Source organism: Aulonocara sp. 'chitande type north' Nkhata Bay, linkage group LG3 (genome assembly GCF_057382095.1).
Source record: "Aulonocara sp. 'chitande type north' Nkhata Bay isolate Kocher_YH1m ecotype deep benthic linkage group LG3, A_spYH_male_GT1.1, whole genome shotgun sequence".
Classification (NCBI taxonomy): Eukaryota; Metazoa; Chordata; class Actinopteri; order Cichliformes; family Cichlidae; genus Aulonocara; species Aulonocara sp. 'chitande type north' Nkhata Bay.
Genome location: NC_141346.1, coordinates 63139736 through 63167287, shown reverse-complemented (window position 1 = coordinate 63167287; position 27552 = coordinate 63139736). Strand labels below are relative to the sequence as shown.

Here is a 27552-nt window from a genome sequence, read left to right as displayed (position 1 = left end):
AAAAAGATATCTCAAACAAAATATGACGGAATTTCAAAAACCTTAGTGGATCCCAAAGAGCTTACTAAAATTTAATGTTTGCTTTGATTCCTGCTTTGCTCACTCTTGGCATTCTCTCCATGAGCTTCATGAGGTCATCACCTGAAATGGTTTCCAACAGTCTTGAAGGAGTTCCCAGAGATGCTGAGCACTTGTTGGTCCTTTGCCTTCACTCTGCGCTCCATCTCATCCCAAACCATCTCCACTGGGTTTTGGTCAGGTGACTGTGGAGGCCAGACCATCTGGTCAGCACTCCATCACGCTCCTTCTTGGTCAAACAGCCCTCACACAGCCTGGAGGTGTGTTTGGTGTCATTGTCCTGCACCAGGAGGAGCAACCACTGCACCAGCGTAGAGTTTGGTAATCAGTCCAGATGTCCAGAAACTTCATCCTGATGCCTAATTGCAGTCAGGGTGATGCTGGCAGCCCATAGATGTCTGTGCCTCCCTCCACTGATATGGTTCTTGGGTCATTACTGGCCCACTATCAAACTGGCCACGCAAAACGATGTTACAACTTCTCTGGACCCTTTCATATCTGTCATATGTGTTCAGGGTGAAAAACACAGTCTGCCAGTGGTGGCCTGATAGTTCTGGTATTCTATGGCAAATGTCAATCATGCATGGTTCCAGTCAGTGAGTACAGGGCATGCTAGAGGACATCAGGCCCTCAGGCCACCCTTATAAAATCTGTTTCTGATTGTTTTGTCAGATACAAGTACAGGTTACTGGTCTCTTCTCATACCAGTAGTGACATTGGTATGAGGAGGAAAAATATCAGTGTCCTCCACCTGTAAAACCATCCCATAATGACTGTAAAGAGTCTGTATGATCGGGTCATGAAACAATCACAAATTAATATTTTTTAGAATAATTTCCAGAGTCATAACACACAGCCAGCAAAACATGGGAAGTAAATTCCAGGAAAAAAATGAAACCTTGCATAAAATGCCAGTTAAAGTCCAAAAGTCTGTGGCCTGACCCCAGCCACGGTGTGGGCTGTGGACTATGTGGAGGTTGAAGTGTGGACCCAGAAGCAGACGCGTGGAAACAAAAGTTTAACCAAAAGCAAACCGTCTATTCAAGGCTGGTGAGCAAAACAAAACAAAAGGCAGGAGCAAACTAAAGGAAAACTAACCAAGACTAAAGTGGGGAAACTAAACACTGGGAACATGGAAAACATAACTGTCATGATGGGGTACACCGGTGTTATGATGAAGTGGACCCAAGTGCAGACAGGGAAGGAGGCAGAACTAAGTTTTGAAAAAAAAGGCAAGCTGTTTATTTAGGCTATAAACGTGAATACAAAATGAAAGCATCATGAGCAGTGAACTAAATCATGAACTAAACTGAAACCAAACTAGGAAAACTAACTGACTGTGACAAAATTGTGATAACTTTGAATCAACTGTGATAAGACCTGAAGGGAGGCAACGCAGACGACCTGACACTGAATAAAGAAAGACAGAGGACTTAAATACAGACAGGAGGTGATCAGGGGAAGTGGAAACACACGGGGGAACAGCTGACTGAAATGAACATAATGATGCCATGGCTAAAGTGAAACTAAACAATGTAGGGACAATGAACAAAAGGAAAGTCACACAATATATACACAGAGGGATGATAAGGGAAGTGGAAACCATGAGGACACAGCAGGGACAAATTAGATGTGATGAGACAGGAGAAAGCAAAACTGAACACACTGAACACAGGACACGAGACTGTCCAAATAAAACAGGATACAAACTAAGAGACACGGCTCGACACACAGGGACCGACATGGGAACACTGAATGAATCACAAGGAGGGGAAACATCAACAAAACACAATGATGTGACTATGGCGACTATGGAGGAAGACCAAATACAGACGGGAAATTATTTTTGATAAAAGTAATATTAATTAGACTAATGGACAGGCAGTGATAAACAGCAAACAAACTGCTTAGCTTTACAGTCTTTGTTTTATCATCTGCAACTCCTGCAGTGTAAAACAGTCTTGGTATGTCAAACATAAAAACATTTTAGATACCGCTTCATCAGGTTACATATATATACCGTATTTCTTCATTGGAGAATCTATAATGTATTAAACTAAAAGTGTATACCTGGTTTAAAGAGTATTAACTAAATAAGAACGTGACAACTTTCAGTCATTAATGTAGCAGAGACAGAGTCTGACTAAAGGGACATCACAGTGAGACCTGTTTGATCTGCAGACACAGTCTCTCTCTACTAAGAGTGTGTTTGACTTTAACTTTCACTCAAAATGATTCAGCTCCTCTAAACCCTCCAACAAACATTTACAAATGCTTAGAAACATTTTGTGTTTCTAATTACTAATGTTCCCCAGCCCCAGCATTCCCACAAATCTGTCTGTTTCCTTTTTTTAAGTTTCACTGTCTGTCTTCTAAACTTCGCTGATGCAGCTGGTCGTCTTTGTGAATCTGCGTGTGAAGGTAATCGAATCAGTATGTATTTTTTTCTCATAATATCAGCTGTGTGCAGCTTCGCTCCAGCACAAACCATAGCATTGTTCATGATGACAGATATGAACGAGGTTGACTTGTAACACCGCAGTTATGTGAGCCGTCGTTTGTAAGCCTCTTAAACTTTCTTGCACTTTTACACAAAGTTTTATGGTAGTGCTTCTTCTTCTTTGGGGATTTTTGTTCAACAGACTGAAAAAAGCTGTAATATATTTTTGAAATATATTTAAATCGGTATTTAAAGGACTATAGCATATTCTAATTAGATTTATGATACTGTGTTAAGACAGTAAAATTGTGCATGTGTGTGTTTGTGTGTCTGTCTGAATTTTGCTGGGACTGCACTGATTGATGATCGTTGATGATCCACCTGACTAGTATAAATTACAGTTTTATATAACAGAACAAATTTGATATCTGTAAAAATATTTTTTAAATTCTTGCTTACTAGCTGACACTAAATTTTTAACTGATTTCTCTTCTGGGACACCCACACTGTGTGCAGTTTCATCTCAGCCCACTGTGTGATTGCACATTAAAGGACATTTCTCCCCAAATTCAATAAGCTCAGTGGATTATTATAACAGCGTATCAACAATTCATTTAAGAAATCCTTCTTAGTTATTGTCATGAAAATCTCAGTGGATTCTTGACTTTGCTTGTCTGCTCTACAGCCTGGATAGTTTCATTTCAAACTGCTGCCGTGTTTCTGCCAAATTAAAAAAAAGTTCTACTCAAATTCAACAAGGTTCAGTTAATAAACAATGATTAACAAAAGATTTTGTTCATATTTCATTATATAATTCTGATCCATCAAAAATATTCCTTCTTAGAATAATCCTTTCTCTTATTGAAGATCGATTTATTTTTCTCATTTTGGTCATTCCTATTAACTCAGTCATTTCCTTAATCAATCCCACACCAAAACCTTGGGAACACAGAGCAAGGAAAGCACAAAGTACACAAGAAGACGGGGACAATAAATACACACTGGATAATGAGACGAGACGCAACAGGTGGGAGACATGATGCAGGAGAAAACTACAATAGTCACAGGAAGCAACAGTTAAAACAATAAAACAGGAAAACATGGAGAACAAGGCTTAAATTACATAGAGGAGAACAGACTGGACAGGGGAACATGAGATAGATAAATGCAGACGAGACTGAAACACTGATGGGAACAAATCATTAACCAAATGGGGGAAGTAAAACTCAAAGCTAAGTTCACAAGACATGAGACGATAAAAAAAGAGGAAATGATACACAGAGACATACGCAGACATGTAGAAAACAGAAAGGAAAATATAAGTGAATGGGAAACATGACAGATGGGGAAATCAGACAATGACAGACAAACAGAGAGACAAGACAGACAAAGGGACATAACTGAAGTACAGAAAGGGATCACAAAAGCAGATATTTAGTGTTACAAAACCAAGAAGACAAACTACAATATGAAAACAGGGTACATGGGATATAGTAAATCCTAAAGCAAACTATTAACCATCCTTATATACAAAGAGCCAAACTAAAACACAAAAGACTCTCAAGAACTCGCACATTCACACCTTGGGGAAGCCAAGGTTCGAGCCACCAACCTTCCAATCAGCAGCTGATCTGCTCTACCACCTGAGCCACAGCCACCCACCCATCACAAGTGGGTGAGGCTGGTTCTGATAGGTGCTTTTCTACTCTGAGCATTCAAAGTGCTTCATACAAATGACTCATTCAAGGACTTTTCCTGTGCAGAAGAGTTTTCTATCTTGGGGTTAGTATCTCGTATCAAACAACCAACCTTCCAGTTACTTCGTGACCTGCTCTAACACCTGAGCTACAGACAGAAGAGGAGTTTGTTAAGAATTTTATGACAACTGTCAAAGTTTTTTTTCTATTGTTTATTAAATTAATCTTATTAAATTTGAGTAGAACATTCCTTTTATTTCTCTGAAACCTTGCAGCTTTTGGTGGTTAAACTGCAAATATATAGAGAAGGTAACCCAGAGGAAGAATGCACAGAGACTTTAAGGTCAGCTATCAAGGATCATTTTTATGCATTTTGATGCAATGTTATGATATTTGATGATGAAATTGATTAGAAATGACTAATTTCATTTCTACAGAATTAAGCAGTGTGGGTGTCCAAGAAGATGAATTCAGAATTTCATGTCAACTATCATATATGATTTAATACAGAACCTTCATACACCTACCTGAAACCATTTAAATGACATTATTGAGTTCCTTCAAAGTTTCTCCATTTGAACAGAGTTGTTCTTTAATTTCTCGTGTCTCAAGCAGCAGTTTGAGGTGAAACTATGGATGCATGAAAGAGCAGCTGAGCCAAATGAGAACTGAATTTCAACTATAAAAGATGATTTTCAGAAATATTTTACATTTGTTGAAGTTATTTTAGATTTGAATGAATCATGAATGAAGAAGCATTACCAGAAAAATTAAGAAGAAAAGACAACTTGAGTGAAAAACAAATGACACTGTGGCTTTATTTCTGTTAACTTCCTGAAAATCATGTGTGTTGTTATGTGTGTGATCAGCAAAAAGGGATAAGAAGCAGCACTACCGTAAAACTTAGCGTTGAAGCTCAAGTTTGGCAGATAACGGGTGGCAGGCATGGCTCACACTTGACCACGGTGTTGGAGAAACTCTGAGCTCCGGGTCTTTATAATCACTCTGCGGAGCTCACAGAGACTGCAGGGAGGACAGGAGGACAGAGCAGACTTTGTGAATTATTTTTTATCTTAGATGTAATATAAATTCAACACAGGCCTCTGAGGAAAAGGATCGTGCTACAAACTTTTGTCTCTTCCAACAGAAAGCAGATTTATATTCCAGTTGGAGCGTATCTCTTACCAAGGTCTGCACTACGTATCAGGATTTGATCTTATTCAGGTAATATCAGGGTTCTTATAGGGGTTTGTTCACAATAGTAACTCATGCAGCCATTTTTCAGTCTCACTGACCAAACTTTTTACAACATGCTGCATTTTTAATAGTAAACTTCTGTTCAGTGCTTTTCCTGTCACACACTCATACATGTGTTTTGTCTGCAGCAGCAGCTGTGTTGTTGTTGTTAGATTGTATTATCTGTTTAATCTCTTCAACATGGTTTTAGCTTTCTTTGTAAAGTCAGCAGTTCTGTGACTTTTCTCTGACACCTCTTCTGCTCGACACTCAGCTGACACTCAGTTTCATTTCCACATTCATGAAGTTGTTGTCCAAGCGAATCATAGGCTCCATGATTGGTCAGCAGACTGTGTCCAGGCAGACAGGTTGGATAAGAATAACAGATTTATGTTTGATTACGCCCGTTTCCAATTCAGTTCCAGTCATTCCTGGCCCCAGGAGGTTGATGGGGGGCAGTGGGTTGTAAGCACAATGTAGATGAGTGGAGGCTTAATGTACTTAAACTTCCAGTCACAGTGAATCAGTGTGTGTCAGTGAATGCATCATGTGTGCTTCATGGCTCCATCTAGTGGACTGATAGTAGAAGTAGAGCAGCTGATGGCAGCTTCCTGTGCCTCACACTGCTGTCTGACTGCATTCAGCTGATATTTGGACAGCACACATGATGGAAAGGAGGATTTTGGTTTATGTGCACATGAATGATTTGTGTTTCCTCTGCAGGTGAAGGTAGAAAGTGTGTGTGAGCTGATGTGAATTGAGCAGCATGGATCAGTGTGAGGACAGAGAGGAGGGAGTCCCTCCCTCTAAAAGCACTCTGTGTGGGGAACATGAGAGCCAGACCAAAGCTCAGAGGTGAGATGACCATCTCTAACTGTCCATGACTCTTCTCCATGTCACAGCTCAGCACTCACATCACTGCTCCATCATTATTCACACTCATACCTCTGTGTGTGTTGTTTTAAAGCCCAGAGCTGTGGGGCGTACCAGGCTCAGCTGGACATAACCCTGAAACTAATCCAGAACCTGGACCTGAACCCAGCTGTGTTTCCTTGAAGAGCAACATGTCGAAGGAAATTGGTGTAGACTTTAACAAAAGACTGTTATGTGACAAAGAGTAAGTACATTATTTTTATGAGATTGTTCATCATGTCTTTAATTGAATATTTCCAGTTTTTCCTTCCTGTCTCTTGAAGCTGTTACATTTATTGTTTTTCTTTTAGGATCAATAAGAGGCCAGAATCTCCTGGACCTGAACCCAGCTGTGTTTCCTTAAAGAGCAACATGTCGAAGGGTTTTGATATAAACTTTAAAGGATGTTCTTCTGCTGCTGAGAGGTAATGTGTGTCTAGATGTTGTTCCTGACTCTGTATTTTTGAATAAATCCTCATGTTTAATATCAGCTCAGCTCTTTTTCACACACATTTCTATGTTGGTATGTGAAGCGGTGTGTGTTGGAGTGTTTCCACAAACACAGCAGTCAGAGTGGAAAGAGTGGATGTTGTAGGAAGTGTTTGTGTAGTGAAGAGGCTGAGTGTCTGTAGGACTCCAGCTGCTCCAGCAGGTGTCTCCTTTGTGCTTTGCTTCAAACACAGTGTAGGGAGGAGCTTCCACTCAGGTGTTTCAGGTGTTGCTGGATGGAGGAGGACAAATAGTTTTTCCCTTCAGTGACACTTCAGCAGCTCAATGTTCTGGGAGATGTTTGTCTTTATGAAGGTTTATGGATTCTTGTTCTTACTTTGGTTAAACTGAGCAATACATTTTCCATCTAACATTTAAAGTAAATTTCCAGGTGAATAAAAGATCTGCAGCTGCAGCCTCTGTGATGTTTCACAGTCTGAAAGTAACAAATTCAACCAGAGTTCAAACAAAGGCTTAATATACGTGTGTGTTTGATATAATGCCAACAAGTACAAATAGGTGTTCTTACAGGTCTTAATCACAGAGCTCTGATAAGTCTGGTGACTTTCACACTCAGCAATTTTGCTGCCTTTTATTTTATATTGGCCTTTTTAAAGCCCTTCAAAGTCTCCCACATTCATACAGAGCTTTTAACACCAAACTCCTTTACAGTCCTTCTCCTCTCACACACGATCACACGACTGATTTGTCTGCAGCAGCTGTGTTACTGCTAGTATTTTATTATGTGTGTAATCTCCTCATATTGTTCCTGTGGTTTAGTTTGACTTCCTTCTGCAAACTCAGCTGCTCTGTTGCTGATACACGTCTCCATGAATATGATTGATCAGATGCTGCCATGTTTCATGTGAACGCTCAGCTGAAACCCTGGGTTAACTTATCGAGTTAATAACAAGCTTCACGTGACTGTGAATGCTAAAGTGAATCCAGATAAAGGAAAGAGACCCTGCTAATGTTGGACTCACTTCTTAGTGTAGATCCCAGGAGGAAGTTCAACATAGCCATTCTTTGTGCTAGCTGGACCAAACCCGAGACCACAGTGCAGGATAATGATTATCATCTGTCTCTGTCAAGGACATTTAAAATCCACAAATAACAAAAATAATTATATTTGATCATTAAAAATATGTTTTCACTTAAAAAAGCATGAGCACACTGGTGGATTACAGAAACATGAAAACTCGTTAACAGTAAAGTTAATTTAGGCGTAAACAAAGTGTCAAACATACTTAAGTAGAAGGACTCGTGTTTGTGTTAAAATACCCTCTTAAAGCTGAAATACTGATTCAACTTCTTTACTCAAGTAAAGGTAAAAGAGTACAGGCTCTGAAATGTACTCACAGTATTAAAGTAAAAACTCCATCTTTGAAGGAAATTTCTGCCAGTTTTTGTGCAAAGTTACCTGGATTTCTACCTCCAACATTAATATGAGAGAATTGTCTGAACTTTTATTCTAATGAATTTAATCAGCTTGAACATTTTGTAGCACAAAAGTAGAAAAAACTCAAAGGGAATCAAAAATAGCTCAGTTTGCTGTTGCCTGCATTGTAGATGGGCGGCTTTGCCTCAACACCTAAACAGGAAAATGAGTTTAGTCAAGTATTAAAGTGGGATTGAAGAGGTGAGGAAACCAGAGATCAGGTGTTGTGGTGTAGCATGGTCACAAGAATCATTTAGAAATGGGTCGAAATATTTTCCCTTATAGATTTTTTGCACAGTCTGATGTGCTGCTGCTCTGAGGTTTACTGCTCTCTGTGTGCTTAGAAAACTGTGAGGTACAAGTAGATTTGACACAAGTTATAATGGCTGATTTCCATATAACGGTGGAATACAGGGACTTAATCGTTAAGTAAGAAGAACGTTTAAAGCCTAATCTTAAAAGTAGAGATAGTGTCTGTCTCCCGAATCCAAACTGGAAGCTGGTTCCACAGAAGCGGGGCCTGAAAACTGAAGGCTCTGCCTCCCATTCTACTTTTAAATACTCTAGGAACAACAAGTAGGCCTGCAGAGCGAGAGCGAAGTGCTCTAATAGGGTGATATGGTACTACAAGGTCATCAAGATAAGATGGGGCCTGATTATTTAAGACCTTGTATGTGAGGAGCAGGATTTGTAATTCTGGATTTAACAGGAAGCCAAAACAAGAGAAATCTGCTCTCTCTTTCTAGTCCCTGTCAGGACTCTTGCTGCAGCATTTTGGATCAGCTGAAGGCTTTTCAGGGAGTTTTTTGGACATCCTGATAATAATGAATTACAGTCGTCCAGCCTGGAAGGAATAAATGCATGAACTAGTTTTTCAGCATCACTCTGAGACAGGATATTTCTAACTTTAGAGATGTTGCACAAATGGAAGAAAGCAGTCTTACATATTTGTTTAATATGTGCGTTGAAGGACATGTCCTGGTCAAAAATGACTCCAAGGTTCCTCACAGTGTTACTGGAGGCCACACTGCCCCTCTGATTGTCTCCCCCCCAACTACTCTTTCAAGGATTGTCAGGTTGGAGATCGGCCTATAATTAGCTAAGACAGCTGGGTCTAGGGATGCTTTTTTTTTTTTTGTGTGTCCCGTTTGAATCTATAGCCATCAGAATTGTTGTCTTGAGGCCAAGAAAGATGCCAAGCGGATTTATTTTACCAAGTGGATCATCATGGCCTTGCCATATTGGTCCATTTGATTGACCTTTATTATAATTATGAATTTATTTTATTTTCAGTTGCAAACGGGACAGACATGACTGTTGGATAGGACAGGGGGAAAGAATGAAAGAAAGAGAGGGAGAGAAAGAAAGAAAACCAAAGGGGAGAAGAGACGGTGAGAAGGGGGGAAGAGAGAAAAAAAAAACAAAAAAAAACAACAAAAAAAAAAAAAAAAAAAAAAAAACAAAACACCTGGGTCACCTGTATGGAGGAAAAAAAACAAAAAAAAAAAACCAGAGGAGCCAGCAAACAACAAAGAGCAACATAATAATAAGAAGAAAAAAAAAGCACCATCACAATAAACTAGCTAGCAGTAGATATCAATAGTTACTAAATAATAAACGATATTGTGCAGCACGCAAGATAGACAGTGCACAGTGTGCTTTGAGGCAGCAGCCAAGAAAGCTGTAGTCCGCGTCTGTGAATACCCATGTGTACACCTGTGTGCATACCTGTGTGGATCAGCATGCTTGCATTCCAAAGGTTTCTCCATGTAACGATCTGCTAGGGAGTGTGGGGGGGGCCACAGCCCCGTCCTCTATGGTATGAAGCAGGTATGGAGGAGATCAAAACTCCAGACATCCAGAGGCCCCCAGAACACAAGAGACCAAGGAAGACCCACAGAGGGGCAGCCGCACCACTGTCCCAGTAAGAGCTGAGGAGAGTCCCAGATGAGGGCTCATTCAGCAGCCGCGGAGCAGAAGCCAGGGGGAGTTGCAGTGACGCGCCCGTGAGCTCCGCCGGCAGCCAGCTGTGCCTGAGTGACCGAGCCCCAGGCCGAGAGGCCGGGGGCACCCCACCTCCGAAATGGCCCGAGCGAGCCCCAATAAGCGGCCGCCAAGGAGTGAGCCGGTGTGTACCTGGACGCCCACCCCCAGACACAAAGAACCACCAACGCACCGACACCTGAGGGAGTCCGCCACCGGCAGGGGAAGTGGTGGTGGGTGGAGATAGACCTCCAAACCTTGGAGGGCCTGAGATGTCCCCAGAGAGGTGGCGTCTGATACCCAACCTGACATATAGACACAGACATACAGGCACACACAGACACAAACATCCATTCCCACCCTCATGCTCTCATGTGCACTTCACACTCAACCGACGTGGAGACAGACATAAAGAGACGCTGTACACACGATCACACTCCCCAAGCTTACTCTACGAACCGGGTCTAGGTACTCTTGCCCCTGGAGGGGGGAACCGCACCCAGACCCAGGTGGTGTTACCCTTTTCCCTGCGGTGGGGAGAGGCAGACCGCCCCGACTCCGCAGCAGCAGGGAGGCCCCAGACCGCAGCCGGACGGCCAACTCCTCCTAGCCCCCCCGCTCCAGCAGGCCGCAGAGAACGGGGGTGAGAGAAGACTCCAAAGGGATGCTTTTTAAGTAAAGGTTTAACTACAGCCAGCTAGGGATGGGTACCGTTTAGAAAACCTGCTAAATCAGAATCAGTTGCTGATGATGGCTTTTTTCTTTTACATTAATCACGTATAGTCTTAACTCAAAGTGAACATAGACTTGATTGAAGTAACACAGATCAGCCAATTCAAAATGCTAATTCAATCAACTCTGAGTTCATGGCTAGACTCAGTTTGTTGGCCCTGCACCTTAAAACTATTCCCTGTTTGTCCCTCATGTTTTTTGGATATTGTTTTCACATCTTATGTCACGGCTAGCGGGGCGAGCCATGTTGAATTTAATAAAGGACCCAAGATGCCGACACTGCTGTGAAGTGAGTGAGCTTTATTGAAACGGTGAAGTGCAGTGGAGATGGCCTGTGCAGAAGCTAAGATAACCTCTACTGAAAAAACTAAAAAACTAACCTGAAACCTTAAACGGAGACACGGGGAGACAACACAGACGAACCAGCAACAAGCAGGAGAAAACAAAGGGCTCATATACACAAAAGAGCCATCAGGGAATGAGAAAAGGGAGACACAGCAGGATTCATTGGACATAACCAGACAAGGGGAAGCAAAAGTAGACACACTAACATAGGACATGGCACTGTCAAAATAAAACAGGAAGTGAACACAGAGACACAATACTAACACAGTACAGAGGGAACACAGAAACCAAAACCTCAGAACTAGAAAATCTTAATCAGAATGAAATTGTAACAAAAGACAATAACAATTAGGGATGGGTATCGTTTAGGTTTTATCCGATACCGGTGCCAAATCGGTACTTTTGAAACGGTGCCGGTGCTCAAACGGTGCTCAAACCGGTGCTTAAAGAATGGAGAACACAAAATTGGTCCAAAAACCTCTCATGTTCAGCTGTTTTTTGTAAAAAGATAACAATGTTAGCCTTTTCTGCAGCTATGGGGCATATATGGTATCATTCTTGGCTGGAAGCAGTGCTTAAACAATGGAAAAAACACAAACTTTGTCCAAAAACCTCTCATGTTTACCTGTTTTCCACTTTTTCTTTGGTCATTTTAGCCTTTTTGGCAGGGCCGGCCCGTGGCATAGGCCGTATAGGCAAATGCTAAGGGCACCGTCCATCAGGGGGCACCACGCCAGTGCCACAAATGTTGAAAGAAAAAAAAAAAAAAAAAAAAAAAGTTGGTACTATTATTTCTAAATACAAAAAACAATCCCACGTTAATTAAAATGCAAAGTAAAGCTTATTTAATAGAAATATTATTTGTTACAACATTACACTACACTGCTGATGTAGGGGGGCGCCACCTAAAATCTTGCCTAGGGCGCCAGATTGGTTAGGGCCGTTTCTGCTTTTTGGCCAGGGTGAAGGGAGCATCTGCCATCAAACAAGAGGACAGCCGCATGTAGCTATGATGATGTTTGCTAGTTCACCTTACATGCATTAATGTAATAACGTGGTTAGCCTACTCAACGTAAATTACACATGAACAACATGAAGCTACTCACGCAGAGAAGAACGGCTGCTGCTGCATCATCATCCGTCATCATTTCTGCTACACTGGCAGGGCTCGGGGCCAGGACTCTCCTCTTCGTGTTTTTGGGGGATGTTGCATAACAGGCAACCCACCCGCAGTAGATGTGCTCGGTGTGAGGTCTCGCAGCAAGCTATCAAATACGGGGCATTTCTCGGCTTTAAAAAAAACGCTATGCGTCGCCAGGTGTTTCATCGGATTTGAGGTGTTACCTCCTTTGACAGTATCACAGTATCAGCTTAAAGCACTTGTTGCAGGCTGCTGAGTTTGCATATTTTGCTGTGAAGTACAGCCAGACTTTTGAGCGCTTCGCCTTGGACATTTTTAATCTGTAGCTCTGCTCTAAAAGAACGTACGTACCTGGGCCCGCCTACTATCCTCGGAAACGTAAAATGATTGGCTAGAAGTGTATCACAGCTCAGGAAAAAAAAAGCACCGAAATAAAGCACCGAAATGTGCGCTGCTTTTCGGTCTGGTTACTACCGTTTATGTCAGAACCGGTGCCATCATGGCACCGGACACCGGTACCCATCCCTAATAACAATCAAAACAAAACCACTGAGTCCACAGACTCAGGACATACATCGGCTCAAACTGTGGTCATAAATATTTTGTACTTGTAAATCAGACTGTGTAGTTGTGAACTGAGTTTTGTAACATTGTAAAACAAAATATCTGAAAAGTTTATGTTTTTGCGTTCATTGGTTTGTGTGTGTAAAAATGTAAAAAAATATAATAAATGTATGAAACAGAACTACTTTTGCTGACACAAAGTTTGGCGAGCACTGCAAGTTGGCACTTTAAACCAGTCACTGATATAAAGAGAGCACCTTGTTCCAGGGCATCTGAGCATGGAGGGAAAGCTTTATGCAGGAGATGGTAAGAGCTGTTGGGACTAAAGAAACTGAGCAGAAAACTACAGACATCTGGAAACTGAGTTGTTAATTCTCAGTGGGATCAGCAGGACTAGCAAAGCTTCACCATGACAGTCATCTGATTGACTGAACCCATCCAAACATCACTTCATGGACCTTTAGCTTGTGTCTGTGTGTGGACAGACATAACATGAGCTAATTCTACATTACTCCTCCACAGAGTGGACCAGCAGAGAGCAGAGGTTTCCACTGGTCAGTCTGCACAGCAACATCAAACACACCTGGACTCTGTGGTTATGGTTTGTAGTACTACGTTTACATTTGTTCTTTTCAGTCACCTCTATGCTGCACTTTGTGGACCAGAGGATTGTCAGTGTGTCCAACATAAATCAGAGTTTGGGCTCCATGATTTCAGTCAGATTGGGGTGACTGTAGCTCAGGAGGGGAGCAGGTCAGCTACTAGTCAGAAGGTTTGTGAATCAAACCCTGGCTGGCAAATGTACTGGGTAACGTACTAAACCCAAGCTGCCCTCTGATGCATCCATCAGAGTGTGAAAGAAAGTATTTAAGCATAGAACAATGTGCTTGGTTGAATGAGGCATGTTGTATAAAATGCTTTGTGTGCACAGAGTATCAAAGAGAGCTATATAAGAACCAGTCCATTTACCACTGGGTAATTCATATAGTCTTCTTTTCCAGCGGCTGGAGGACAACATCACCATGTTTGTGAAGAACGAGCTGAAGAAGATCCAGAAGGTTCTGAGTCCAGATCACCCAGAAACTTTAAAGAGCCAGATGGAGGATGAGGAGATGTTTGAAGGTGAGGATGAAGATGAAAGAAAGAGCTGCAGAGAAGCATTTCTGAAGATCACACTCCACTTCTTGAGGAGACTTAAGCAGCATGAGATGGCTGACCATCTGCAGAGCAGTAAGAGAATTTCTCTAAAGACTGAATATTGATCTTTCCTTATAGCTCAAGAAATGGACCAATAGACATTCATCCTTTCAGGGTACTGAAAGGCTATGATATTTATTGTATAATATTTTTTTCTGATTGTCTTACCTTCAGAAATATTTGCTTCACTCTGTAAACGTGAACTTAAAGCCCAACTGAAGAAGAAGTTCCAGTGTGTGTTTGAGGGCATCGCTAAAGCAGGAAGCCCAACCCTCCTGAATCAGATCTACACAGAGCTCTACATCACAGAGGGAGGGACTGCAGAGGTCAATGAGGAACATGAGGTCAGACAGATTGAAACAGCATCCAGGAAACCAGACAGACCAGAAACAACAATCAGACAAGAAGACATCTTTAAAGCCTCACCTGGAAGAGACGAACCAATCAGAACAGTGCTGACAAAGGGAGTGGCTGGCATTGGGAAAACAGTCTTAACACAGAAATACAGCCTGGACTGGGCTGAAGACAAAGCCAACCAGGACATCCAGTTCATATTTCCATTCACTTTCAGAGAGCTGAATGTGCTGAAAGAGGAAAAGTTCAGCTTGGTGGAACTTGTTCATCACTTCTTTAATCAAACTAACGAATCAGGAATCTGCAGGCTTGAAGACTTCCAGGTTGTGTTCATACTTGATGGTCTGGATGAGTGTCGACTTAATTTGGACTTCAACAAAACTAAAATCCTGACTGAAACCAGAAAGTCCACCTCATTGGATGAGCTGCTGACAAACCTCATCAGAGGGAACCTGCTCCCTTCTGCTCGCCTCTGGATAACAACACGACCTGCAGCAGCCAATCAGATCCCTCCTAAGTGTGTCGACATGGTGACAGAGGTCAGAGGGTTCACTGACCCACAGAAGGAGGAGTACTTCAGGAAGAGATTCAGAGATGAGGAGCAGGCCAGCAGGATCATCTCACACATCAAGAAAGCTCGAAGCCTCCACATCATGTGTCACATCCCAGTCTTCTGCTGGATCACTGCTACAGTTCTGGAGGATGTGCTGGAAACCAGAGAGGGAGGAGAGCTGCCCAACACCCTGACTGAGATGTACATCCACTTCCTGGTGGTTCAGGCCAAAGTCAAGAGGATCAAATATGATGGAGGATCTGAGACAGATCCACACTGGAGTCCAGAGAGCAGGAAGATGATTGAGTCACTGGGAAAACTGGCTTTTGATCAGCTGCAGAAAGGAAACCTGATCTTCTATGAACCAGACCTGACAGAGTGTGGCATCGATATCAGAGCAGCCTCAGTGTACTCAGGAGTGTTCACACAGATCTTTAAAGAGGAGAAACAACTGTACCAGGACAAGGTGTTCTGCTTTGTTCATCTCAGTGTTCAGGAGTTTCTGGCTGCTCTTCATGTCCACCTGACCTTCATCAACTCTGGACTCAATCTGCTGGAAGAACAACAAACAACTTGGAAGGTGTTTCAAACAAGAAAATCTTCAGAGAAATACTTCTACCAGTGTGCTGTGGACAAGGCCTTACAGAGCCCCAATGGACACCTGGACTTGTTCCTTCGTTTTCTCTTGGGTCTGAAGACTAATCAAACTCGTTTGCAAGGCCTGATGACACAGACAGGAAGTAGCTCAAAGACCAATCAAGAAGCAGTTCAGTACATCAAGGAGAAGCTCAGTGAGAATCTGTCTGCAGAGAAAAGCATCAATCTGTTTCACTGTCTGAATGAACTGAATGATCGTTCTCTAGTGGAGGAGATCCAACAGTCCCTGAGATCAGGACGTCTCTCCACAGATAAACTGTCTCCTGCTCAGTGGTCAGCTCTGGTCTTCATCTTACTGTCATCAGAAAAAGATCTGGATGTGTTTGACCTGAGGAAATACTCTGCTTCAGAGGAGGCTCTTCTGAAGCTGCTGCCAGTGGTCAAAGCCTCTAAAAAAGTTCTGTAAGTTATAAAGTTTTTATTATTTAATTTGGTTGGTATGTTATGGAAAAACACACTGCCATCAACTTCGGTTTTGTTTTTGTCAAAATCACTGTGATATAATCACTGTACCTTTATATACACGTGACTTGTATTAATGCTGCTGCCCTCTTGTGGCTAAAGTGTAATTATGTTCTTGTTATTAGGGAGGATTTGAGTGTAACATGCCAAGTGAGTCAGCACCTTCGCTTTAGCTTAAAAAATCCAAATTCTTACGTCATCAGTTATAGTTGCATGTATTCGTTATCATAATTTAACCTTTAATATTGATTTCTTAAATTTATTTTGAGTAAACTAGCAATAATTTTATGGTTTATTAAAGAAATACATCATTAATGAATTATTTATTTTAGTAATTAATTAAAAAAATATATTGATAATTAATTATCGGTTAATTTCATTTAAAATAATTCATTATTTATTTATGTACAATTCAAATTAGTTAAATACATATTTAATCAATTATTGGTTTGTTTTCTATTTTAATTATTTTGCTGACACATTTAATGAATTATTTAATGATGTATTTATTTAATTCACGTTGCTACTTCTGGCCCTGCATCGCTGTTCAGAAATACATTTTATTTGTCAGTGTAAACGGAGGCGGAAGCCTGATTTTATTTCTACAGTAGTTTTTTTAAAGGAAGGAAGCCTTCCTCAAACGGGCATGAGCAGTGGAGCCGCAAAGGGAAAGCACACATTAAAACTGTATGATTAAAAATATAATTTATTATATTTAAATAGTTAAAAATGTAAAATAAATTAAAACAACCTTGGCCAAGGGGTACCACAATAAAAATCAATAAAACACAACATTAAAAGTCCAATATAAAAGTCACAAAGAACTAAAAAATCCAGCGAAGTGATGTAAAAGGGAAACCCAGCGGACTCCTCGCCTTCCTCCCCGCATTCCGCGTCCTGGTACGCTGAAGAAAGGGAGGGAGCGGCAGTCACTATTCTTTTGGCAATTTTCGCTCAATAAAAGGGGATAAGTCGAAGACTTACCCCGGGTGGGCAGAGCTCTCAACTCCGCCTGCCGCTTCTTTGAACCTGCAAATCGGTACCAGCTGTCTCGCCGCCTCTGCTCTCCCGCAGTGCACAAGCTGGGCTCTCGTTGCTACTGCCGTCCGCCTGTTCGCTCCGCGTCCGTAGTCGCTGGTGCTGTCCGTCCTCTGCGCTCGTGCCTCTGCGCGCTGGGGTCTCTCTCAAGCCAACTCCAAGCCTTCAAGGCTCCAAGACTGCCAGACTCCTCGAGTGCAAGACTCATGGGTGCACTCATGGGTGCCTTCATGCTTCGGTCCTCTCTTGCCTCTCAGTCGAACTCCTTCCTGTGGTCTGCCAGGCCCTCTTATTGGCCTCTCTGGGATCTCTCGCAGGTGTGATCAGTTAATTATCAGGTAGGGGCGGAGTCTTTCCAGGACAAGTCACCAAATAAATACCATTAAAACATGCAATAAAACTCATAAGAATAAAACACTATACAATATTAAAATATTAAAGAAAGTAAAACACAACCAAACATGCACAATAAAAATATCTTAGGTAACTTGTCCCTTTCCACCCCGTGACATCAGCTTCACCCATCAAAGTCAGGGGGCGGTGTTAATGCTGATCAAGTCAAAACCATTGCTTTGGTCTGGTGGGCGTTCTTTTAGTGGGCTTTTCTCAATACTAAGTAGGCCTACACACCAGGGTTTGGACATGTGTGGACCCAAACTATACTTAAACTTTACCCCTTTTTGTGTGTCACCAAATACACTTTTAATATTTTCTAGACAAGAATGTAGTGGCATAATCTTTAACCTCTTTTGGCTCCAAACAGAAGTGACAGACTTGAGCAGGGTTCATTTAAAGGCTGACAGAAGTGGAGTGGTGACGGGGAGATGTTTGACAGGACAGTGTTTCAGCCTCCACAGGTTCATGTTGTGCTCCATCAGTCAGTGAAGATGAAGTCAATGCTGATGAGGCTGTAGAGTGTGTGAGGGATGTGAATGAGGATGATGAAGATCTGATGATAGCAGATAAAAACAGGCTGCAGAGACTTTGAGCCATACAGGGCACACAGTGTGTGTACAGAACAGCTGAAATCATTATGGAGGCCTCACTGGGATATGGAAGCATCACAGTACAGCTTCAGTGAAGCTTTAAAGTCTCTGATATGAGATGAGAAATGAAGCAGCCAGAGCTTTTTCATGAGTGGAAATCCACTGTGACTGTGAGCTGCTGCTACAGCCTCCAGATTAGCCAGCAGCTCATCCTGCTCAACATTTTCTCACCAACTTTAATGGAAGTGTGATGTTTTCAGCTGGAGTGATGGTCAGGGTGGCCTCCCTCTCCTCTTCTTCTCCTCTTCCTCTTTCATTTGTAAAGCCACTTCTGCTGCTTTCATTCATTTGGAAGTCCTGTAGCTGAGTTTGGGAGAGACTAACAGCCTCGGCAGCAGAGGGGAGAAAGGCTGTAACACCACCACTTTACTCTGTTCTACCTGTCACATCATTTTATCAGGAAACAAATATGCTCATGTTTTTACTATGTTTGTCTTGAAGATGTAAGAAGATCACATGGTGCTTTTTATTATTGTGTTGGTTTGTTTCCTGTCTCTTGGATGGAGCCCAGCTGTGTGTGGCCCCTGGGCCTGTGGTCAGAGTGTGTGCTGGATAATCCGGCCCAGGATGAGGCCAAACTGACATGGGATGAAATGTCTGTCACATAATTGAGCTTAGTGTAGTTTCATTTCTGCACAATTTAAAAACAACCAAAACTTTGTTCTGTCTTTTCTATGTTATACTGTAGACTTTCTTTGATACTGTGTCCAAAAGGAGCAGCTTTTACTTTGAAGGGGAGCCGTCTCCCTGTGTGCGGAGGTGCTTCAGGAAGGTGAACGCACGCAAAGCTACTGGTCCGGACGGGATTCCCGGCCGCGTCCTCAAGTCATGCGCGGCTCAGCTGGCTGGAGTGTTCACGCACATCTTCAACCTTTCCCTCTCTCTGTCTGTAGTCCCAGCCTGCTTCAAAATGGCCACCATCGTCCCTGTACCCAAATCCTCCACCATCTCCTCATTGAACGACTGGCGACCTGTAGCCCTGACCCCCATCGTGAGCAAATGCTTCGAGAAGCTGGTCAGGGACTTCATCTGCTCTGCACTACCCGACTCACTGGACCCTCTACAGTTCGCATACCGCCACAACAGGTCCACTGATGATGCCATAGCCCTGACACTACATACTGCCCTGTCACACCTGGAGAAGAGAGACACGTATGTGAGAATGCTGTTTGTAGATTACAGCTCAGCATTCAATACCATCGTTCCCTCGAAGCTGGACAGGAAACTGCAGGATCTAGGACTGAGCAGCTCCCTCTGCAGCTGGATCCTTAGCTTCCTGTCTGACAGACGCCAAGTGGTCAGACTGGGCAGCATCACCTCATCCCCCGTCACACTGAACACTGGTGCTCCACAGGGGTGTGTACTGAGCCCTCTCCTGTACTCACTCTACACTTACGACTGCAAGGCCACTAACAGCTCCAACATCATTGTGAAGTTTGCGGACGACACTACAGTGGTGGGTCTTATCACCAACAGTGATGAGACGGCTTACAGGGAGGAGGTCAGCGCCCTGACCCACTGGTGTCAAGACAACCATCTCACCCTCAACGTCGCAAAGACAAAGGAGTTGATAGTGGACTTCCGGAGGTGCAGAGAAGTACACACCCCCATCACCATCAACGGCGCTGCTGTGGAGAGAGTGAGCAGCTTCCGGTTCCTTGGTGTACATCTGGCTGAGGATCTTACGTGGTCAGTACACACAAACAAAAGAGTGAAGAAGGCGCAGCAGCGCCTCTTCTTTCTCAGGAGACTGAAAAGATTTGGCATGAGCCCCCGCATCCTCAGGACCTTCTATCGCTGTGCCATTGAGAGCATCCTCACTGGATGCATCACCACCTGGTATGGCAACAGCACCGCCTACAACTGCAAAGCTCTCCAGCGAGTAGTGCGGTGCTCTGAACGGATAATTGGAGGTGAGCTTCCCTCCCTCCAAGACATCTACAGGAAGCGGTGCCTGAGGAAAGCGGGGAGGATCATCAAGGGCTCCAGTCACCCCAGCCATAAACTGTTCAGACTACTTCCATCAGGAAGGAGGTTCTGCAGCATCCGGTCCCGTACCAGCAGACTGAGAGACAGCTTCTTCCACCAGGCCATCAGACTGCTGAACACGTCATAGACACCTCAGCTTCACTACTGGAACTTTAACATTATGCACTCCATACTGTACAGTAATGCCACTGTTTTGCACATGTCTCACTCTGTATATTTTATTTTATATATTTTATTTATTGTTTACTCTATTTAATTTGTAAAATATGTGTACACACACACACACACACACACACACACACACACACACGTAGAAAAATATTTAGTATACACATCCAGAAATGCATATACTATTATATATTGTACATATATTTATTAGTTTCAGATGTAGCCATTCTTGTATTTTGCTTGTTTACATTATTGTATTTTGCACAACTCTGTTGCTTGTGAAGCTCGCACACAAGAATTTCACTCACATGTGCTGTACCAATGTACCTGCACATGTGATGTGACAATAAAAGTGATTTGATTTGATTTGATTTCTCTGTTTCCTTTTCAGGTTGGATGATGGAAGCAAATGAGTGTGTGATGTTCTTTCAGTGTTGCACTTTGTAGACGCTCCCTGAGCACTGGTCTCACAGCCAGCTGCACATAGAGACCAGTGTTGTTAGTCCAGGTCAGAAGATGACTTGTTGGAATGAAAATGAGCTTGTAGTTTGTCTGCTTTAATAATGTGACTGTAAAAAGGTGTTGGACTTCAAATATGTCCATTTCTTTCACACTTCACCTTTAAAAGTGAAGCCTTGTGGTTCCTGGAAGGAAAAACATGACTTTTTCAAGTCTTTGTCCTGTTTTTATGATAAATGTACGACTTTGATGTGAAACATTCAGAGTTTTTTCTCTTGTTGTGTTTGTTTGAAGCTGCTTCCTGTTGGCTTCAGCTGTTTGGAGTTTCCATTTTCTAAACTTCTACATTCTGAACCTTCTTCAGCTCTGAACAGATGATGAAACACTGAATGATTTCAAGCTCACACTTTGTCTAATAAACTTACATCTTTCATTCTTTATACAGATTGATGGACTGTGGTTTGTCAGAGATCAGCTGTGATTATCTGGCAGCAGCACTGAAGTCCAACCCCTCCCATCTGAGAGAGCTGGACCTGAGCTGGAACAACAACCTGCAGGATTCAGGAGTGAAGCATCTGTGTGGTTTCCTGGAGAGTCCAGGATGTGGACTTGAAACTCTGAGGTCAGTCAGCATGTTTTAGTTGTGCTGAGATGAATATGATGTGAAAGTTGTGCTGACACTAAACTGCAGACATCAGGCTGATATTATACTGATCCACACTGAGGATCTTCATGGTAAAGTCTGTTTTCTTCTTCTCTGGTTTAGTCCATTGACTGCAGCAGAACAATGTTCACATTTCAAACAGTGAGACTCAATGTATGGCCCGCGGCCCACACGCGGCCTGCCCACCTTTCCTGATTCAGAGAGAGGGGACCCTGATGAACTGTGTAGTGTTCTTCCTCACAGTTCTAAGTATCAGACACAACAATGAATAATCCACAGCTGACTGTCTTTAGCAGGTCAAAGGTCACGGCACACAGCAGACAGTGGGAAATATTATAATTCTGATCATTTATCAGCACATATCCATATGTATAAAAACAAAGCTGACACTGTGAGACTTGATCAGAGGTGTGATCATCACAGCAGAGGCCTTTGTGTCAAAGTCACTGAGGATCAAACAGAAACACATGAAGCAGATTTTCCTCTTCTGGCTTCTTATAGCAGATAACCTTCAAAATATTCTGCAGTCCATCAAAAACTGAAGCAAACCATGAATCAACATGTGAACATGAGCTGATGCTGCTGAAGTGAAGCAAAGTTACAGAGGTTTGATTACAGACACAGCTGAGAGTTTGTAATCTGTCATCATTTTAAAAGGTTTAAATTTCTTCAGTATTGAACAGCAGAAATGAGGCTTTGTTTTCGGAGGCCGACAGCAGTGAACACAACAGCAGACTGGTGCGTAATAAGCAGTGAATAATGCAGGAAACAGATTTTTGAAGGTAAACTGTTCTTGAAGTACACTGAGAGAGAGAGAGCTGTGCAGGAAGTAAACGTCAAAGTCAGAGAGAATTCATGACGATGTTCATCAAACGTAAAGCGTAGTTTGGATCTTCTTCTGCTGCTGGTTCACTCAGTTTTGGTTGGAGACAGATGAAACCTGCAGCTTCAGGATCTGTGAGCTGTCCACGCTCTGTGTTTCCATCTTTGTGTGTTTAGCTGCTCTCATTTACTGTTTTATCTGTTTGCTTGTTGTTGAAATACTTTTGGGAGCTTTAACCTGAGATTCTGGCAAAATACATTTATATTAAAAATCGATTCAGGATTGAATGAATCAACATCGCTTTATTCAAATTAAAACCATTTAAATAGGAAAATCCATTTTTTTACAGCCGCCTCTAATGATGGGTAATGTCAGCTGGTCCATGTGCAGCTGGCTGTGAGGCTCAGGGAGCGTCTACAAAGTGCAACACTGAAAGAACATCATCCATAAATATTGAGTAAGAACTGGACTCTCATACAGCGAGACTCAAATGCCTTTAAACATCAGCTTATCCTGCTGATCCAAGTCCAACACTGAGTTTGTAAAAACATGTTTGTCAATCATTTGGTGTATCTCAGGGGTCCATTCTAGGCCCCCTGCTGTTTATTCTGTATTTGCTCCCTCTGGGCGATGTGCTGCGCAAACATAATGTGTCCTTCCACACCTTTGCTGATGACATTCAGATCTACCTCCCTCTGAGGTTAGACTGTAAGGACTCTTTGTCATGGTCCTGGGCCATGTTGGCCCAGTATTCTTAGTTTTTGTGTGTTTTTGTATTTTGTTCCCTATTTATGCCTTGGTTCCTAGGTTATTTAGTTAAGATGTTCCTTATTTGGTTACCTCCTGTGTGCCCCTGTGTATCTGTGAGCCCTCGTCTCTCCTTGTGTTTTATTCCATGTTTTCCCCAGCCTGTTATGCCTGTGTTCTCCCCGTGCTCTCTCTCCTCTTGTCTGAACCTCTGTGTACTTCCTGTTTTACTTTGACAGTCTCTCGTCAGTATACGTCATGTTGTGTTCACTCCTGCCCTGTCTTGTTATGATTATCTGTGTCAGCTGTGTTCCCCGTGTGCTCCGACTTCCCTCGTTAACCCTCTGTGTATTTATGTGCATGTCTCCATCAGGTCAGTGTCGCGTCGTCAATGTCTTCTCCCCGAACCTGTGTGTCTTTCTGTGTTCCCACGGTCTTCTGTTAGTATTCCCAGTTTACTTCTGTTCCTTTGTGAAACCTGCAATAAAGCAGTGATTTTGAGTTCAGTTCCTGCCTTCGTGAGTTTTGCGTTTGGGTCCTCATCTGCCTCCACACAGCCAGTTCATGACACTCTTTGCAGCCGTTATTCTCCTGTCTGTCTGACATTAAGACTTGGATGGCTCGTAACTTCCTACATCAAAATGAAAGTAAAACTGAAGTCATTGTGTTTGGGCTTCCTAAAGACCCCAACCTTTCCTTCAATTTTATGGGACCCCTAACTTCCAAATGTACTTCCTCCATTAAGAGCCTCGGTGTTACTTTTGACAGTGCTTTTAAATTTGATAAACAAATCAGCTACGTAGTCAAGGGATCTTTTTATCATCTACGGATTTTAGCTAAAGTCCTACCTGTGAAGGAACGATCTAGAAAGGGTGGTCCATGCTTTTATTACTTCATGGCTGGACTACTGTAACTCCCTTTATGCTGGTTTAGATCGTTCCTGTCTGCATCGCCTCCAACTGGTGCAGAACGCTGCTGCTCGCATGCTGACCGGTTCCAAAAAGAGAGACCACATGACTCCGGTCCTCTGCTGTCTCCACTGTCTCCCAGTTGCTTTTAGGATTGATTTTAAAGTTTTACTGGTGGTTTTTAAGGTTCTTAACGGTACTGCACCTCCTTACCTGGCAGAGCTTCTTAGCATTTACCGCCCTAGGAGATCTTTGAGGTCAGCAGACCTGATGCTTTTAGATGTTCCCAGGTACAGATTAAAGACTAGGGAGAGAGGGCTTTTGCTGTGGCTGCACCCAGACTGTGGAACAGTTTACCTCCTCACATCAGATTCTCCACAAGCCTAGGAACTTTTAAAACTGCTCTTAAAACTCACCTCTTCTCATTGGCTTTTAGCAAGGTTTAACTTACTGTATTAACTTATTGTTTTATCAGTGAGGTGTTTTATGTACTTGTGTTTTATTGTATTTTATATTTGTATTTTATTGTACAGCACTTTGGTCAGCCTTGGTTGTTTTTAAATGTGCTTTATAAATAAACTTGACCTGACTGACTTGACATTTTGTTTGGTTTCTGAGGAAAATGATTCAATAACTTGCTGCTAATACACAACATTTCATCATATTTCCTCATAACCCTCTTTTGTCTGACCATTTGATCCCATTTGAATTTGCAATAAAGGATCCACAGAGTTTGGTGACAATAATGACAGTAGATGTTTGTGTGGAAGTGCTGGAAGCAAATGAGTGTGTGATGTTCTTTCAGTGTTGCACTTTGTAGACGCTCCCTGAGCACTGGTCTCACAGCCAGCTGCACATAGAGACCAGTGTTGTTAGTCCAGGTCAGAAGATGACTTGTTGGAATGAAAATGAGCTTGTAGTTTATCTGCTTTAATAATGTGACTGGAAAAAGGTGTTGGACTTCAAATATGTCCATTTCTTTCACACTTCACCTTTAAAAGTGAAGCCTTGTGGTTCCTGGAAGGAAAAACACGACTTTTTCAAGTCTTTGTCCTGTTTTTATGATAAATGTACGACTTTAATGTGAAACATTCAGAGTTTTTTCTCTTGTTGTGTTTGTTTGAAGCTGCTTCCTGTTGGCTTCAGCTGTTTGGAGTTTCCATTTTCTAAACTTCTACATTCTGAACCTTCTTCAGCTCTGAACAGATGAAGAAACACTGAATGATTTCAAGCTCACACTTTGTCTAATAAACTTACATCTTTCATTCTTTATACAGATTGAGGAGCTGTGGTTTGTCAGAGATCAGCTGTGATTATCTGGCAGCAGCACTGAAGTCCAACCCCTCCCATCTGAGAGAGCTGGACCTGAGCTGGAACAACAACCTGCAGGATTCAGGAGTGAAGCATCTGTGTGGTTTCCTGGAGAGTCCAGGATGTGGACTTGAAACTCTGAGGTCAGTCAGCATGTTTTAGTTGTGCTGAGATGAATATGATGTGAAAGTTGTGCTGACACTAAACTGCAGACATCAGGCTGATATTATACTGATCCACACTGAGGATCTTCATGGTAAAGTCTGTTTTCTTCTTCTCTGGTTTAGTCCATTGACTGCAGCAGAACAATGTTCACATTTCAAACAGTGAGACTCAACGTATGGCCCGCGGCCTGCACGCGGCCTGCCCACCCCTCCTGATTCAGAGAGAGGGGACCCTGATTAACTGTGTAGTGTTCTTCCTCACAGTTCTAAGTATCAGACACAACAATGAATAATCCACAGCTGACTGTCTTTAGCAGGTCAAAGGTCACGGCACACAGCAGACAGTGGGAAATATTATAACTCTGATCATTTATCAGCACATATCCATATGTATAAAAACAAAGCTGACACTGTGAGACTTGATCAGAGGTGTGATCGTCACAGCAGAGGCCTTTGTGTCAAAGTCACTGAGGATCAAACAGAAACACATGAAGCAGATTTTCCTGTTCTGGCTTTTTATAGCAGATAACCTTCAAAATATTCTGCAGTCCATCAAAAACTGAAGCAAACCATGAATCAACATGTGAACATGAGCTGATGCTGCTGAAGTGAAGCAAAGTTACAGAGGTTTGATTACAGACACAGCTGAGAGTTTGTAATCTGTCATCATTTTAAAAGGTTTAAATTTCTTCAGTATTGAACAGCAGAAATGAGGCTTTGTTTTGGGAGGCCGACAGCAGTGAACACAACAGCAGACTGGTGCGTAATAAGCAGTGAATAATGCAGGAAACAGATTTTTGAAGGTAAACTGTTCTTGAAGTACACAGAGAGAGAGAGAGAGCTGTGCAGGAAGTAAACGTCAAAGTCAGAGAGAATTCATGACGATGTTCATCAAACGTAAAGCGTAGTTTGGATCTTCTTCTGCTGCTGGTTCACTCAGTTTTGGTTGGAGACAGATGAAACCTGCAGCTTCAGGATCTGTGAGCTGTCCACTTTCAGCCCCGACGGCGTGTCCGTGTACGTGCCGTCGAGTGAACGATCCACGCTCTGTGTTTCCATCTTTGTGTGTTTAGCTGCTCTCATTTACTGTTTTATCTGTTTGCTTGTTGTTGAAATAGTTTTGGGAGCTTTAACCTGAGATTCTGGCAAAATACATTTATATTAAAAATCGATTCAGGATTGAATGAATCAACATCGCTTTATTCAAATTAAAACCATTTAAATAGGAAAATCCATTTTTTTACAGCCGCCTCTAATGCTGGGTAATGTCAGCTGGTCCATGTGCAGCTGGTTGTGAGGCTCAGGGAGCGTCTACAAAGTGCAACACTGAAAGAACATCATCCATAAATATTGAGTAATAACTGGACTGTCATACAGCGACACTGAAATGCCTTTAAACATCAGCTTATCCTGCTGATCCAAGTCCAACACTGAGTTTGTAAAAACATGTTTGTCAATCATTTTGTTTGGTTTCTGAGGAAAATGATTCAATAACTTGCTGCTAATACACAACATTTCATCATATTTCCTCATAACCCTCTTTTGTCTGACCATTTGATCCCATTTGAATTTGCAATAAAGGATCCACAGAGTTTGGTGACAATAATGACAGTAGATGTTTGTGTGGAAGTGCTGGAAGCAAATGAGTGTGTGATGTTCTTTCAGTGTTGCACTTTGTAGACGCTCCCTGAGCACTGGTCTCACAGCCAGCTGCACATAGAGACCAGTGTTGTTAGTCCAGGTCAGAAGATGACTTGTTGGAATGAAAATGAGCTTGTAGTTTGTCTGCTTTAATAATGTGACTGGAAAAAGGTGTTGGACTTCAAATATGTCCATTTCTTTCACACTTCACCTTTAAAAGTGAAGCCTTGTGGTTCCTGGAAGGAAAAACACGACTTTTTCAAGTCTTTGTCCTGTTTTTATGATAAATGTACGACTTTAATGTGAAACATTCAGA

The 27552-nt window shown here is 42.3% G+C and overlaps 2 protein-coding genes across 3 annotated transcripts in view; one reads left to right on the top strand and one right to left on the bottom strand.

The window, feature by feature from the left end:
- The window catches only part of LOC147336505 (uncharacterized), a 462456-nt gene that overhangs the window by 26327 nt on the left and 408577 nt on the right, over positions 1-27552 (bottom strand). The gene's annotated exons all lie outside the window — the stretch shown is intronic.
- On the top strand, positions 6207-25723 carry LOC147336521 (protein NLRC3-like). 2 transcript variants are annotated; one of them, XM_086285495.1, is made up of 6 exons: positions 6207-6306; positions 6419-6568; positions 6675-6788; positions 13578-13656; positions 14057-14285; positions 14427-16222. In XM_086285495.1, the coding sequence occupies exons 1-6, from the start codon at positions 6218-6220 to the stop codon at positions 16220-16222; spliced, it is 2457 nt and encodes an 818-aa protein (XP_086141621.1). In that variant the 5' UTR covers positions 6207-6217. The 2 variants fall into 2 exon arrangements, with proteins under 2 accessions (XP_086141621.1, XP_086141622.1); XM_086285496.1 differs by lacking the exons at positions 6207-6306; positions 6419-6568; positions 6675-6788 and adding exons at positions 21424-21600; positions 25398-25723 and having other exon boundaries at positions 13613-14285; positions 14427-16218.